General features: G+C 61.4%; 1 protein-coding gene across 2 annotated transcripts in view; it reads left to right on the top strand.

The window, feature by feature from the left end:
* Nucleotides 1–15,009, top strand: part of NTNG2 (netrin G2) — a gene marked incomplete at both ends in the record, with an annotated part of 49,792 nt that overhangs the window by 9,311 nt on the left and 25,472 nt on the right. For both annotated transcript variants that reach the window (XM_084238124.1, XM_084238123.1), the window contains one exon: nucleotides 12,704–13,347. In XM_084238124.1, coding sequence (XP_084094250.1) covers nucleotides 12,704–13,347 — 644 coding nt within the window. The remainder of the gene's footprint in view (nucleotides 1–12,703; nucleotides 13,348–15,009) is intronic.

Genomic DNA, 15,009 nt, shown 5'->3' with positions numbered 1-15,009 from the left:
CCTGCGGGGCTGCGTATTCATCCCCACCAGCTTCTGCTCCCTGTGACTTCCGAGCTCAGAGAAGGAGGGTCGCCCAGAGGAAAGCGGGGACCCCCAGCGGGGACGAAGCAGGAAGCCAGCGCACCCCTCAGCAGCAAAACCCAGAGCAGGGCTCCCGCGCTGGGCATCAGAGCCCCTTACAGAACCCAGGTGCCTTCTCTCACACACACACACACACACACACACACACACACACACACACACCCCACCCCGAGCTCACCGGGGCCTCCTGTGTTTCCTCTCTTCCTTGTCTGTGCCTGTGTCTGAGGCTTTCTTGACGCCTGTCCCCTCTCCTCAGAGCAGGAGGCCCCGCAGGACTCAGTGGTCCATCCACGTCCCCTGGGCTGGGGGCAGAGGGGGCGCCGCCACAGCGGGCGGGGCTCTGAGGGTGACCGGCTCTCCGGCCTCCTGGCCACCTCTGGCCCAAGAACAGGGTGCACCTGCTCGCCTACAACTAGCATTTATTGAGTGCCTGCTGCATACCGAGAACTCGACTGAAACGAGCCCCCGACGCTCTCAGACACTCGCGGCAGGCTCTGTACTTGCTCCCATTTTGAACGTGAGGTTCAGAGAGGCGAAGCCGCTTGCCCAAGTCGCACAGCGTCTAAGCGGGGGGGCCGGCACCTCCACCGGCCCCCTGACCCAGTGCCGCTCCCTCCTGCAGGCTCCCCGAGGTCGACCAGGGCTGGGGCCGTGCATGTTTACTCATGTGTGTGTTCAGCGTGCGTGTGTGAGTGTGTGCCGTGTGTGCACTGTGTGCATGTGCTTTTGTGTGTGTTGCTTCTGTGCATGTGTGTGCACGTGTGTGGTATGTGTGCATTTATGTGTGGTGTGCATGTGTGTTTCATGTGGCGGTGTAGGCACGCGTGTGCACTTATGCATGTCACATGTGTGTTGCTTGGTGTGTGTACGTGTGTGTTGGCATGTGTGTGCGCACACATGTGCTTGCCCACTGTGCTGGCGAGGCCCCCCCCCCCCCGCACACCCTGCCGGCCAGAGGAAGGGGGACGGGACAGACATGCGGAGGCTGCTAATCCACTTATTTGATAATTCACTTAGTTCGCGTCTGTTTGCCGTGTGCGGGCTCCCCGCGCCCACTCCGGGGAAGGCTGCGCCCGGAGGAACCTGATCTGTTTTTCTGGGGAAGGAGTAGGGAAAAAATACACCAAACAATGGACAATAATGGACCTAAAAATAGAGGTGGGGGTGGCGTCTGCCTGGCCCTGGGCGCCCGCCCCTCCCACCCAGTTCCCAAGGTTCTGGCTGCCTCTCAGCCTGGGGGAGAGCCAGGCCAGGAAAGAGGGCTGAGGGCAGGGGCACCCCGAGTTGAGAATGGCCCCACCGCAGGCTCCTCAAGCAGCGGCCCCCAGGCCACCCTAACGTGAGGACCACTGTAAGGAGTATCCTCGGAGCAGGGAAGGGGGGCGGATTACGTGACTGCCCCCTCCACCAGCCCCAGGTCTCCCAGGCCTTGGCGTCCCCTTCTTAAAGGCCGCGAGTGCAGGCGGCCGCTGGACGGACCGAGGAGCAGAGAAGGCTGGGCAGGAGTTGTGTGGGCACCCCCAGACCCCACCCCCAGCAGCTCTCAGGGCCTGGGCGGTGGGCTCTGAAGCAGCCACCGCAGTCTCTGGGGTGGCCAGGACGTCAGGATCTACAAAGCTCCCGAGGTGGCCCAGGCCACAGCCAAGTTTGAGACACACACCCCCACCCCCTCCCTGCCCACTCAGGACAGCACCGCTCCCTCCCGGCCTGGGCATCGAGGTGTTTCTTTAAATGCAGAGAGCAGAGGGGAGAGCTGGCTCTCAGGACTCTTTCCAGCATCTGAGCCGCAGGCTCCATCCTTGCTCTGGCTCCCTGGGACCTGAGCGCTGCCGACTCCCCCTCGCCCTTTGTTCCCAGCTCTGAGCCTCTCTTCCTGGAAGGAGGCTGGCCGGCCAGAGTCAGGCCTTCCCTGCAGCTGCTAAATGTCAAGGCTGCCCTGGCTCCAGGCCTCTCCTTCGGCCTTATCTCCTGTGCGCCCCCAGGCTCCTGGCTCCGCCAAGGGCCTTAACCCATCTGTTCCCGCAGCCTTCGCACATCTGGTCCTTGCACACCCCCTCCCTGGGTCCCTCTGCCTGGGGCGCAGGCTTCCCAGTCTGGGGGCTCTCCCACTGCCTGTCCACATCCAGCCCACCCATCCTCCTGGGCCTGTTCTTCTGAAATTCCGCCTCCCCCAGGAAGCTTACCTGACCTTCCCAGTCCGCTTCCTGCAGGCTTGTCGTCTGCACGATTCACAGGGTCCCAGCCTTCGGCGGGGTCTGTGGCCTCAGCAGAGCGGCCAGAGTGCTTGGGTTACAGAGTGGGAGATGGAGCCCGTGCCTGGCCTTGGGGCCTCACTCCCCCCACCCCATCAAGCGGGGGTGATGGAGGTGGCAGGACAGAGGTCACGCTTAGGTGCCCTTGCTTGGATCCGCTGTACCAGGCTCTGAACCTGGCCGGGCCTGTGAGTCCCTTCGAGGGTTTTAGTTGACTGGTTTATTGTTTTCAGTTTGGGGCAGAAAATCTGGAACACCCCCAATCTCTGCTCTGGGCCGAAGGAGCAGGAATGTCTTCATGCCCCGCCCCCTCGCCAGATGATGACTGCAGAGCACAGGGGACTTTCAGAAGCAGGTGCTAATAAGGAAGTGAAGGAACAGATGAGTGAAACCTGACCACCCCCACCCCCGCCCAGAGCTTCCTCCGCAGAGTGCTGCACCTGCCCAGGTGTGCCCAGGTGTGCCCAGGTGGGGGCAGGCCTAGGGCCTTCTTGCTCTTTCCTCAAACACCAGCCAGAAGAAGCCCTCGAAGGTCTTAGCTTGTGCTGGTTGGCACGGCCAACCCTGTGGTGCCACATCCATTCCAGAGACCCCCTTTTGAGAGTGGAGGACGCAGAGAGGGGACCTGCTGGGGGGTTATATCTATGCTTAGGTAAGCACCTGTTGCCCCAGGCTCCAGCCCTGCCTTCATGGAGCACACAGTGTGGAGGGGACCCCCACAAATGATGGTCAGAAGCAGTCACTGAGGGAGATGTGAGCCAGTGCTCGTGGGGGGCATTGGGAGTGGCGTCAGGGGTGTCTTCCCTGAGGAAGAGAGCGGGAGCAGACCCCCCAGAGGGCTGGAGGGAAGCAGCTCGTCCCAACCAAGGCGGGAAAATGGCTTTAATAGCATCGTCGAGTGATTCGGAAGAATTTTGTGTGTGCTTTGCAGGCGCAGACATCTGTAGCACAAAAATCCCTCGTTCCCCTAAAGGAAGTGTTATAGGACAGGGAGAGGGGCAGCCCAAGCCCCGCAAACCTGCCTATTCTAAATGGGTTCTGCCATCCGCCGCATCAACACAAAACATAGGAGACTTTAATGGGAAGGAACTTTAATAAAACTAGGAAACAATACAGGTAAGGCAAAGAGTCTAGTTTCTAAATCAAGCACCCAAAGTGACCCGTCCCCTCGTGGGTAAAAGTCCATCCAAATGGGATTGGCCCAGAGCAAGGCCCCAAAGCCTGCCACAAGTCTAAAGCATCTTCCAGTGGGGACCCACAGAAAAGGGCCAGAAACAACCAGACAAGCCTGGAAGGAAAAGAGCAAAACCAACATCAAGATAAAAGCTGCCATGGTCACCTCCCCACAGGTCTCACGCACGTCTGTGTCACCCCGTCCACGACCAAAAGACAAGCGCAGTTTCTTCACGCGTCTCTAGGCTTCATGCGCCTCCTCCAGGTCTCCTGGCTCCATCCTGCTTCCTTCCTCAGTCTCTTCTGCAGCTTCTCCTCTCCCTGCTCAGCTCCACCCTCCCTTGGGTGGGGCAGGGAACCTCCCCCTTTCCTGGGGACCACCCTGTTACAGAAGAAGGCCGGTGCGCGGAGGCAGGTGGCGTAGCGGGGTTCATGGCGCACGGGGTCTTTCTCGACAAAGTGCTGTTGAACATGTTGCCTAACCAGCCCCTGCCTCAGTTTCTCCATTTTGAAAATGAGGACTTGGCCGAGCCCGTGGCTGGGTGAATAGAGAAAATGAAATCACCCCAAGACCATGGCTGCGAGGCGGTGCCAGTGCAAATCCCTGTGCGGAGTTTGCGCAGGAAACCAGGCGGGAAGAGGCGGGAGATGGTGGGGCAAGGGGCAGAGTCAGAACCGGTTCGGGTCTGGACTTTCCCCAAAGCGGGGCGCTGGGGTTCAGCAAGGGAGCTGAAGACACAGGGGAGTTTTCTAAAGAGCCACAGGTGGCAAGTGGGGAAAGAGCTGGGGCCCAGGGGTAGGTGGTGGAGGGGTGGCAGGGGTGTTGGGGCGAAGGTGAGGGGGACGGTCGGTGGGGGGTCCAGCTTCTACCCGCTAGGGCCCTCCCCTTACCGTTGGCGGCCCCCCCAATCCTAGGCCGCCTCTCAGGACCAAGACCCCATGGTTCGCCCCAGCCTGCCCTGCCTCCACCCGCCCCAGCATTTAAATCCTCCGAGCCCCTTTTTTTCCTCCGTGATAAAATATTCATGTCAGCAGAGCGGCCTCCCTGGGAAGGCTGCGTGCGTCTAGCTTGCGCTTTGCACAGGCTTTTAGAGAGCAGAGCGCTTTCCTCCTCTCTAAGCATTTTCTAAGTCCTGAATCAATAATGCACTTTGCTGCTTCTCTGGCCACGAGTCCTCCCTCCCCGCCCCCACCCGCCGCCTTCGGGCTTTGCTCCGCTCCTTCTCGCTCCTCCCGCTCGACTTCTATTTACTGTTTAGAAAAGTATTAAACGCGAGTGTGGAGCGGCTGGGGGGGGGGCGCCTGGCCCGGGAGTGGGGTTGGGACGGGGGCGAGATGGGGCGGCTGCCAGGCAGACGGGGGTGACCTGGCAGAGTCTGTGTTCAGGGCAGGAGGGGGAGTAGTAAGGGGCTGAAGGGTGGGGGGAGGCTGAGCTTCCCCCAGGCCCTGGAAAAGAACCATTTGAGTTCCTGGCCTGGGGGAGAAGGAAGATTTGGCTAAGCCAGGCTCTCTCTCCCCTTCTGATCAATGAGAGGATGTTTACAGCATAAGCAGAAAAGGCAACACCAAAGGCAAGAGAAGGGGCCTGGGGCAGAGACTTGTGGAGCCCATAGGTGGCCAGACCTCCTCTGGCACGTTGGCTGGGCTGCTTCCCCAGCGATGAGTTCCCTGTCGATGATTCCCTGTCGTGAGGTCTGTAAGGAGCGCAAGGAGGTGCCTCCCGGCCTGAGACGCCCTCCTGTGTCTGGGGTTATGTGGTAGCAGGAGCAGGACTGGGGTGCAGCAGATGCCGGGTCAGGGTGGGGCCCTGAGTCAGCACAGGCTCCCCAGCCAGGATAGAATTTCACACCCCAGACATTCTTGTTCTTCGAAATCTGCCTGGGGGGAACCCGCATATGCCCCGGACAAAGCAGCACGATGCACTTTTAAGTATAAAAATTTAAGTCCCTGGAGAAATGAACCCTTCCGTGGCCAGCTGCTTGGCCAGGCCCATACCCTGCTGTCCTGCTGACGAGGGAGTCTGCGTGCCAGGCGCTGCACCCTCCCCTGGCGGGTGTCCTGGGCAGGGTACTGCTGCCCGGTGCGGAGCCACAGCTGGGACCAGAGGCCAGGGCAGCCGGCTGGATCATGCACCCACCTGAAGCCCCGCAGGTGGGTCCCTCCATGGGCCACAGAGGGGCAGAGGAATGCAGGGCGATTCAGCCCACGTGTCGGTGGGGGGTTCTGAAGGTCCCAGCTCCACCTGGATGTGCTCCTTGTGTCCCACCACAGGTGAACACCTGCTGGAGGCGGGGACGGCCCTGCATGGAAGGTTCTAGAAGGAGGTAAACTGTGAGTGGGGTGGCAGTTAAAGACCCCCCTGTTCCTTCCGAACAATTTGGGGAGCTGGAGCAGAGTGGAGCGCCTCCCGGCACTTAAGACAGATGGCCGTGTCCGTCAGGTAGGGCGGGAGGTGGCTGCAGGCTCTGGGCCCCTGGGGGATGTCCATCGTGGCTGGGTCAGGGTCAGGGGCCGGGGTGGCTTCCAGAGACTCGTGGCCTGGCTCCTGGTGTCCCTGCCCGAGTGATGGCCCCAAAGAATGACAACCAGAAGCCGGTCGGGCTCCTGCGCCTCGCAGCTCCGCCCGGAACGCGCGGGTCAGTTTCCGCTGACTCATGAGCCGGGACGTGACCTTGCTGCTGTCCAGGGCCTTGCTCGGAGAGAAACTCCACAGGGGAGAGGAGTGGGGCCTGCGGGTGGGAAGGAGTGAGAGGCAGAGAGAGCAAGAGGGACAGGGATCAATGAAACCAGAGAGAGGAGCAGGGAGAGAGACCATCAGGGCCTCTAGAATTAGAATTGGCTCCGAACAGAATCTCTGTTTCCGCTTGGTTAATAATTTATCTCTGCTGCAACTTTTCTTACCAATAAATAGGAAATTATTTGTTAGGGAGAATTCCCCCAGCACCCCGGCTTCTCCCTGGAGAGGGGGAGGTGGGGATGTGTCCCCGAGCCCCGCCCCAAGGGCCTGGGCAGACCCTGGGATGGTGTCAACGCCGGCCCCTCCATGAACGGGGAAACTGAGGCACTGGTGGGAAAGGCCCTGCCCCCGCACGAGGGCTCAGGGACAGAGTCCCGAACTCCCACCTCGTGGGCCACGGCTTGTGGGTCCTCGACAGACGCCTCCCCAGGCTGGGAGAACCCAGCCCAGGAGCTCAGAGCATCTTCCACGGTGGGGGTGGGGCCGCCTCCTCCCTCCCGAGCGGCCCCTTCCTAGTTCCGTTCTGTCAGAGGGACTTGGTGCTGCTCCCCCAGCCCCTCCATGTCCCCCAAAACTCCCCCTTCCCAGGGCCAGGCCCACGTCCTTCCTGCGCCCGGCGTGGCCAGGCTCTCCCTGCAGCCCGGCCTCCCCCTGCAGACGCCTCCCGCCCCAGCCGAGGCTGACAGGGCTGGGGAGGAGCCGAGTTCAGTTGGCAACTCGGCAGACAGGTTCAGAAAAATCTGTCAGCTGCTAAACTGTTCCCTGGGCCTGCCCACACGCCTCGATGGGGGGTGACGGGCCGCCCGCCTCCCGGGGCTGCAGGGGTGGCCCGGCGGGGGGCGGTGTGTCCTTCCCTGCCGGGTGAAGGGCGCAGCCAGACTTGTCTGAGCCCGGCTCCCGCGCTGTCCTGCCTCGGCCGGCCGCGAGCCTCGTGACCCTGGGCAGCCGCTGGGTGCCTTCCTCTCCTGCGGGATGCAGAGAAAGGGCCCGTCCTGCAGGTTCCTCGAGCGGCCCCTGGGACGACGCCCGCTCCTCGAAGGCCTGGCCTCAGCCCGGCTGGAGGCGGACAGGTGGAGCCCCCTCCCGGCGGCGGCAGGCGTCGGTGGTGCACTCCCCCCCCACCCCGCGTGGGTGCTGCCCATCCCCCTGGACAGTCCCGCTGTCAACCAAGGTTCCCGAGCCCTGAGGACGTCGGGATGGCCGCAGGGGCAGCGGCCTCCTCTGCCCCCGGGAGCATCCCCTCCAGTGGAGAAACTGAGCCAAGAGGAGGCGGGGTACTGAGCAGCTGGCACCGCACCCCTTGGCCGGCCCGTACCCCAAGTCCTGCGAATCTGTGCCCACGCGGGCTCGGTTGCAAGGTCAGTCCTCGAGACGTGGCTCATTCCTCTTCCCGCGGCTCCTGGCGCGTCTGGTGACAGCCCTTCCCGGGCCCGGGTCCCCCGGCCAGACTCCCCCGGGCCCCGGCCCCGGCACTGACCGCCCCGCTCAATTATGTGTTTTGCCCGGAGCTTGTCTACAGCGTTTACAACCCGGCCTCTGACTCCCACTGCCCGCTTTGTACAGAAAATAACATAAAAGCAAAAGCATTTAAAAGACCGTGGCGAGGTTTGAAAAGCGTGGTAGGAAATGTTTCCTCCATGGAACAGTCCTCGCCAGGCAGCTCTCACTACTCGGCGGCTGCCAGAGCTCGCGCCCACCCTGCTGGCGGCGCTGTCCCAGGGCTGGCTGCCTGCCCCTCGCCCTGCGCCCCTGGCCCACCCCGCAGGCCCGCCTCCCCTGCCCTGACTAACCTTTGTGTGACTGTAGCGACAGGAGAGCCACAGATACGGGGGTCGGTTCCCCCAACTTTCCTTGGCTGGTCCCTCAGAGTCCAGGGCACGTAATGAGGGCAGGCCAACACCCGTGACTCTGGGGTGACTGGAGCCTCTGCCTCCCCGGGGGGGCTGGGGGGACACGGTGGGGACTGGCGTGAGTGCCCACCCTGGCGCAGCACCTGCTGGCCCTCGGTGAATGTCGGGGTCCCCCTGCTCCTGCACACAGTGTCCCCGAGGGCTCTGAGCTGACTTTGGGGTCTCCCCTTCGCCACTAGGGAGCCGTGGCGTGCGGGGCTGCAGTTTCATGGTGATTCCGCCTGTTTGGGGACATTTTCTGGATGTTTCATGCACATTATTTCACGTGATATTGAATGAGAAAGTAAAAGCTGGGGGAAGTAAAGCGACTTTCTCGTGGCCGCAACCCCGGAGGACTAGAGCTGGGGTCCCAGACTGCAGACCCAGTCTCTGGAACAGGGGTTCCTAACGGGGACGGGGCTCCACACATTCCCTGAATTTGCCGGCAAATTCAGGAGTGAAATGTGCTCTGTTGTGTTTTTCTGGAGAAAGTTCCAAGGCTTTTAATCAAGGTTGTGATTTGGGGGTGAATCACTGTTTTTGATGATAGCAAAGGTGGACTTTGGGGTCACCCTAAGATGAGATGTACCTCCAGAGTCCCTAGCTGTTTCTCCCTGGCGCTGGGCCACTGGTTTGCACTGTTCGTGTCATAGTGAGTTAATCTGATCTCGTAGAGAAATGTGCAGAGCGAGAAGGGCTGGCAGGCGCCGGCCCCCCACCCCCGCCCCGCGCCCCCACTCACACTGCACTCAGCTGTCAGGTGCAGCCGGGCTGGGGGCTGGGGCTGCGGGAGAACCAGCTCCTCTTCCCAGGCCCACCCCTTGGAACCCCCCCTTCGCCGCCCCCCCCCCCACCGCCCAGGGCAGAACAGACGGCGTGAGAGAGGAGCAAATGGTGTTTGGGAAAGACTAGCGATGCAGCGCCAACACCCAGCCGTGCCCCTAAGGTTGACCGGACTTCTGAGATCTTGGATCTTGAATCGGAGGGTGGGGGGAGGGAGAGGACCAGGAGGGAGAGAGTGAGGGGGTGTCGAGAAGGAGAGCGATGGCTCGGGGTTTATTTATTGTGCTCGCTGTTGATTAAGCCCGCTCTGCAGCCGGCGCGCGGATGGTAAATACACAGGCTGATTCATTAGTTCCTGACCATCTGCTTCCCGGGCCCGGCCGGTGGGCCAGCGGGCCTGCAGGTTAGGGCAGCGCGGCCTTGGCAGCCCCTGTCCTCTGGCAGAACCAGCCGAGTCAGTCTTCCCGGTGACAGACAGGCCGGGTGCCCCTGCAGCCTGCGAGAGATCCCCAGTGGGGTCCTCCGGGAAGCCGGGCAGGGTGAGGGAAGGGAAGGCTGTGGGGGGACTAAGAGGGACGGGGGAAAGGTGAGAGATGGGTTTCGCACAGCAGTTGGGAAGTTAATAGGAATATCAGCTCTCAATAGGCGATATATCCATATTAATCTATAATTATATTAATAACTGATGAATATGAGGACAGTAATAACTACAATCCCATGAACAGTTACTGAGGCCCAGGTCCTAAATGGAGGCTTCTCTGCCCTGCACCAGATGCGCACACTAACAACCCCATGATAGATGACAAGGGCACTCGGTTCAAAGATTGAGTCATGCAAGGAGGGCTTCCTGGAGGAGGTGCAGGGAGGAGGGCTCTGAAGTTGAGAGGAGGGAGAGGGGCTGCAGGAGCATAAGCTCAGAAGGGAGAGAGGACCAGGCAGCCAGGGAAAAGCCATGGCCTTCAGTGCTGGGCTGACAGGAGCTCCCCAGGTGGACAAGGAGGCCTGCATACCGTCACCTGGTGTCAGCGTGCTGCGGGGCTGGGTTCACAGAGGATGGCCCCAGAGAGCTTCTGGGGAAATCATCACATCATCAAAAACTCAGAGTTCAGTCCTGCCCCACCGAGCTGAGGCAGGGATCCGTTTGCTGGGATCTGGTGGCTTAAACAACAGAAATTTATTTCCTCGGGTTCCGGAGGCTTGAAGTCCCAGGTCAAGGTTTGTTTGCTCTTTGAAGGCTGAGCCAGGCTGGCTTCTTCTGAGGCCTCTCTCCTCGGTCACCCTTTCCTGCCTCTTCACATGGTCCTCTTCTTGTGAGGACACCAGTCAGATTGAATTCGGGATCATTTTAACTTAATCACCTTCTAGGGTCTCCATCTCCAAATACAGCACATTTTGAGATGCTGGAACCAGGACTTCAACATGCGAAGTTTGAGGAGACATAATTTAGCCCCTAACGAGGCACCAGGAGCAATAGAGGGGGCACAGGGGATTTGGGAAGAGGGTGATTGCTTTGGGGAGGGCTGGGAGGAAGCACCCCCAGTACAAAGCACATCTTCCTGCCTCTGATGTGCAGGTGTGACTCCGGGGCACCAGCCCACCCCGCCCTCCCCCACCCATAGCAAGAGCAGAATCCATTCTGCCCCCAGGTTCCAAGAGTCCTTCCCGGCGAGGTGTCTGGGGAGGGGCCTACCCCTCTGTCACCAAGACTGGTCTCTAGAGACCATCAAGTCATCTCCAGGGGACCCCTCAGCCCCTTCCCATTCAGAAGACACACAGGGTCACCGAGCTGGGGTGAGAGGAGGCTTGGACCCCTGGAGCCAGAACCAGCCCCTCTTCCTGCTGTGTTGCACGTGAGGTCAGCAGCGTTTCTGCACACCTGAGGTTGTCCAGGACAGGAATGCCACCCACTCTCAAGAAGGGCGGGGTCAGTCCTGCCTCTCCCTGGCCTCGAAACTGCCCCCCTCAATGAGGGGCTGGACTCAATGGTGTATTCCTTCCCCCTGGGTTTGTGGGTCCCAAGAATCAGCAGGGCTGAGCCAGGCGGGGTGGCTGACGGCACCACAGGGGACAGAGGACAGAGCTATTTTGGGCAAGGATTGCTTTGTGGAACCTGCCTCCATAAACTCCAGGGCCAGCTGCCCACGGGGAGGCCCGGGCAGCCTGGGGACTGTCTTCCACCGAAGGACATCAAAGCTGATGGCCTGCGTCCCTAGGGTGGCCTGGGGGGGCAGTGGGAGTGCAGGTCGGGGGTGCCGGCTCAGCCCTCGGGAGGTGCCCTCGCCCCGTGGGAGTGGAATGGCTCATTTAGAGAGACTTTAGCTCCGATCCAGCTGTTCCGTTATCTCTGAGGGCCGGAGGCCTGAAGTGCTCGCCACCAAGGGCTGCGAGGAGTCGGGCGCCGTGTGGTTCTCCGGGGCAGGGGGTCTGCTTTGGTTTTTGCTTCTTGTGTTTTAATTAGCAGACCTCGCTCTTCAGGGCAGTTTTAGGTTTACAGGGAATTGACAGAATAGAGAGTCCCCGGTCGCCACCCTTTGCTGCACGCGGCGGGGTTCCCCGTGGTGAATACTCCGCCCAGCTCCGGCGCGTCTGTCCCCGCTTGGTGGCTTGTTATTAACTCAAGTCCGCAGGGGACGGACGTCAGGGTTCGCCCCTGGTGGCGTGCCTTCTGTGGGGCTTGACACATGTCTCGTCCCCACCTGCACAGCATCGCGCAGAGCGGGTGCGCAGCCCTGACCCCTCCCCCCACCCCCTACCTCCAGCCTCTGAGCCCGGGAGCCACTCTGGCAGTGATGACGCCAGGCCCCTAAGGGGCGCGCGCACTGGGGACTAGACACAGGGAGCAGCTTGAACTGCCCTGGAGGGGGCCGTCAGCCCCCTGGCCCCTGGAGCAGTGCAGGGGAGAGTGGGAGGAGTCGGCAAGGGGCAGTGTGCCCCCAGTTCCTCAGTGTTCAATCCTGGGCCTGAGGCAGGCACCAAGTCCCCGGAAAGACTTGGCACAAAGACGCGCCTCCTTTTGTGAGGGAGCGGCCCCAGCACCCCTCCAGTGTGCCCAGGGGTGAGGCGGGCGCAGGTGTTGGAGGTGTCACTGTGACATCTGCACTGGACAGGCGTGGGGGTGCTCCCGGCTCTCCCTAGTGGAGGCCTTGGGCAAGGGTTGCCGCCCTTGCAAGCCCCGGACTCTCCATCCAGAGAGAATCCCGAGAAACTCGATGACGAGGTCTGCCAGGTGCGCACGGGGGGCCCGCAGGTACTTGCCGAGACCGACTTCCGCGCCTCTACTTCAGCTGACATTGTTCAGGGGGCTGAGGAGGTGTCGCAGAGCAGCCGTCTCGAGCCAGGATGTGAGTAGGGGTTTTTGAGACCGAGTGGAAGGGCCCCTGGGGGGAGGGGACTGGCATCCGCAAAGGGCTGGGCTCGGGTGGGTCAAGACCCTGGAGACGGCTCGGAGCCAATGTGTTAGAGACTTAGGCCTTCATCCTCCACCGGCGGGGCGCTGGGGGGCCCGGGAGTGGGGTGCTGGGGGGCCCGGGAGCGGGGCGCAGCAGCTGTCCTCGAGTGTGTGTATTTCAAGCAGGAGGAGGTGTGCGTTTGCTCGGGCGGCCGTCGAGTGGAATGGCTTCTGTGCTTTGGGGACATGGGCGCCGATGACCTGCCGGAGACACCTCCCGGTGCCCGGACATTGGCGCTCAGGCTCCGCACCCCGGGCAGGGAGCCTGCCCGGGCCAGAACTCAGGGTCCCCCGTCCCCCTGGCGGCCACACCCACCAGGCTCCTCTTCTCCCCCCGCAGGAGAACCCCTACCTGTGCAGCAACGAGTGTGACGCCTCCAACCCCGACCTGGCCCACCCTCCCAGACTCATGTTCGACAAGGAGGACGAGGGGCTGGTCACCTACTGGCAGAGCGTCACGTGGAGCCGCTACCCCAGCCCCCTGGAGGCCAACATCACCCTGTCATGGAACAAGAGCGTGGAGCTGACGGACGACGTGGTGGTGACCTTCGAGTACGGCCGGCCCACCGCCATGGTCCTGGAGAAGTCCCTGGACAACGGGCGCACGTGGCAGCCCTACCAGTTCTACGCCGAGGACTGCGTGGAGGCCTTCGGCATGCCCGCCCGCCGTGCCCGCGACCTGTCGTCGTCGGGCGCCCACCGGGTGCTGTGCACCGAGGAGTACTCGCGCTGGGCGGGCTCCAAGAAGGAGAAGCATGTGCGCTTCGAGGTGCGCGACCGCTTCGCCATCTTCGCTGGCCCCGACATGCGCAACATGGACAACCTCTACACGCGGCTGGAGAGCGCCAAGGGCCTCAAGGAGTTCTTCACCCTCACCGACCTGCGCATGCGGCTGCTGCGCCCGGCGCTGGGCGGCACCTACGTGCAGCGGGAGAACCTCTACAAGTACTTCTACGCCATCTCCAACATCGAGGTCATCGGCAGGTAAGGCCGCCGGGCACCAGAGGCCACCTGGTTCCTGGAGTGGCGTGTGAGGTGTCACCTGGTGACCGTGTTACCTGGATCCTGGGTGTCACCTGGTACCCAGGGTGCTATCCGGATCGTGACTGTTACCTGGTAACCAGGATGATAACTGCTCCTGGGCCAATATGGGATGTCACAGGCTGTTACTCAGCACCGAGAATGTCACTTGGTTCCTGGGATGATACCTGAGGTGTTACTTGGTATCCCAGGTGTCACCTGGCTCCTGGAGTGATACAGGTTGATGCAGATGTCATGGGGTGATATAGGACATCACCTGGTGTCCAGCATATTACCTGGTTCCTGGGGTGATACCTGAGGTGTTATTTGGTACCCAAGATGTTGTCTAGATCTCGGGATGTTCCAGGATGTTCTCTGGTTTCTGGGAGGATCCTGGCTCGTGGCTGTGACATGGTTCTCAGTGTGTTACCTGATATCCAGCATGTTAGCTGGTTCCTTGAACTGTCACTACTCGGGATGTTACCTGGTTCCCAGGGTGCTGTCTGACATCTGGGGTGTTACCTGATGCCCACAGCATGGCTTGGTTCCCAGGATAATACCCGGCATGTGGACATTGGACACGGTTGTTACCTGGTTCCTGGGGTGATACCCGAGATGCCGCCCGCTACCCAGCACATCGCCTGAAGTTACACAAAGGTGCTGCAGGTGACAGCTGGGGCTGCTCAGGCACAATGCCCGGGTGTCCTCCGTGCAGAGGAGGAATGGTGGGTGGTCGGCGTCCTCTGGGGCCTGGGCTGCTTCTGACCATGTGCTGGGAGGTCTGGAGTGGGGAGTGGAGCAGCGTGGACAGGACCTGGGCAACATCTGGGTGCTCAAGAGGTGCTCAGGAAGTGACCACTATATCTGGGGGTCCCCAAGAACGCCCCTAGGTTCAAAGATTTGCTGGAGAGACTCACAGAACATAGCAAAGCTGTTGTACTTGTGCTTGGTCTATTGCAATGAAAGTTACAGATTAGAATCGGCAACAGAGAAGCGAGTAGGCTCGGGGCCTGGGGAGCGCCTGCCCTCTGGCCCAGCAGGGCACGCGGTGCCCACTTCCCCGGTGACCTGAGGTTCCACAAGGCAGAGTGTGCCCAGCCGGGACTTGCACAAACGTGGGTCCAGGGTTTGTCGGGGTTGATCACATGGGATGGCTGACTGCCCAGGTGGTTGGCCTTGGCCTCCAATCCCTTGACCCAGGGCTTGAGTTGAGACAGTGTGATCCGAATCACCACCGTGAGGCACATCTTTCACATAAACTGCCTGGTGTGCCAAGATGCCCAGGTGAACAGACTCTTACCAGGTGGGACATTGCAAGGGCTCAGAAGTGACCTCCCAGGAGCCAGTCAAGGGCCAAACTTCTCTCGGCAGAGTTGCAAGGGCTGCTTGTCCTGGACGACGCAGGTGTGGCCGCGAGGACGCTCCCGTGCTGGCCTGGGCCTCCAGGGAGAGCGTCCTTTGGAAGCTGGCTAGAAATGCATGTTCTCAGGCACCACGGCAGACCTACCGGGCCCTTGTTTGGCAAGCCCTTGGGAGCTGTGGGGCCCACTCAGGCTTGAGACTCACGGGTGTGTTGGGAGGATGGCGTCTGGAGCCGGGGTCCGATTTCCCGACTCTGCCATCCAC

The sequence above is a fragment of the Talpa europaea genome (assembly GCF_964194135.1).
Source record: "Talpa europaea genome assembly, chromosome: 7".
Classification (NCBI taxonomy): domain Eukaryota; kingdom Metazoa; phylum Chordata; class Mammalia; order Eulipotyphla; family Talpidae; genus Talpa; species Talpa europaea.
The sequence above is the reverse complement of the archived record's forward strand: the minus strand, read 5'-3'. Positions and strand labels throughout refer to the sequence as shown.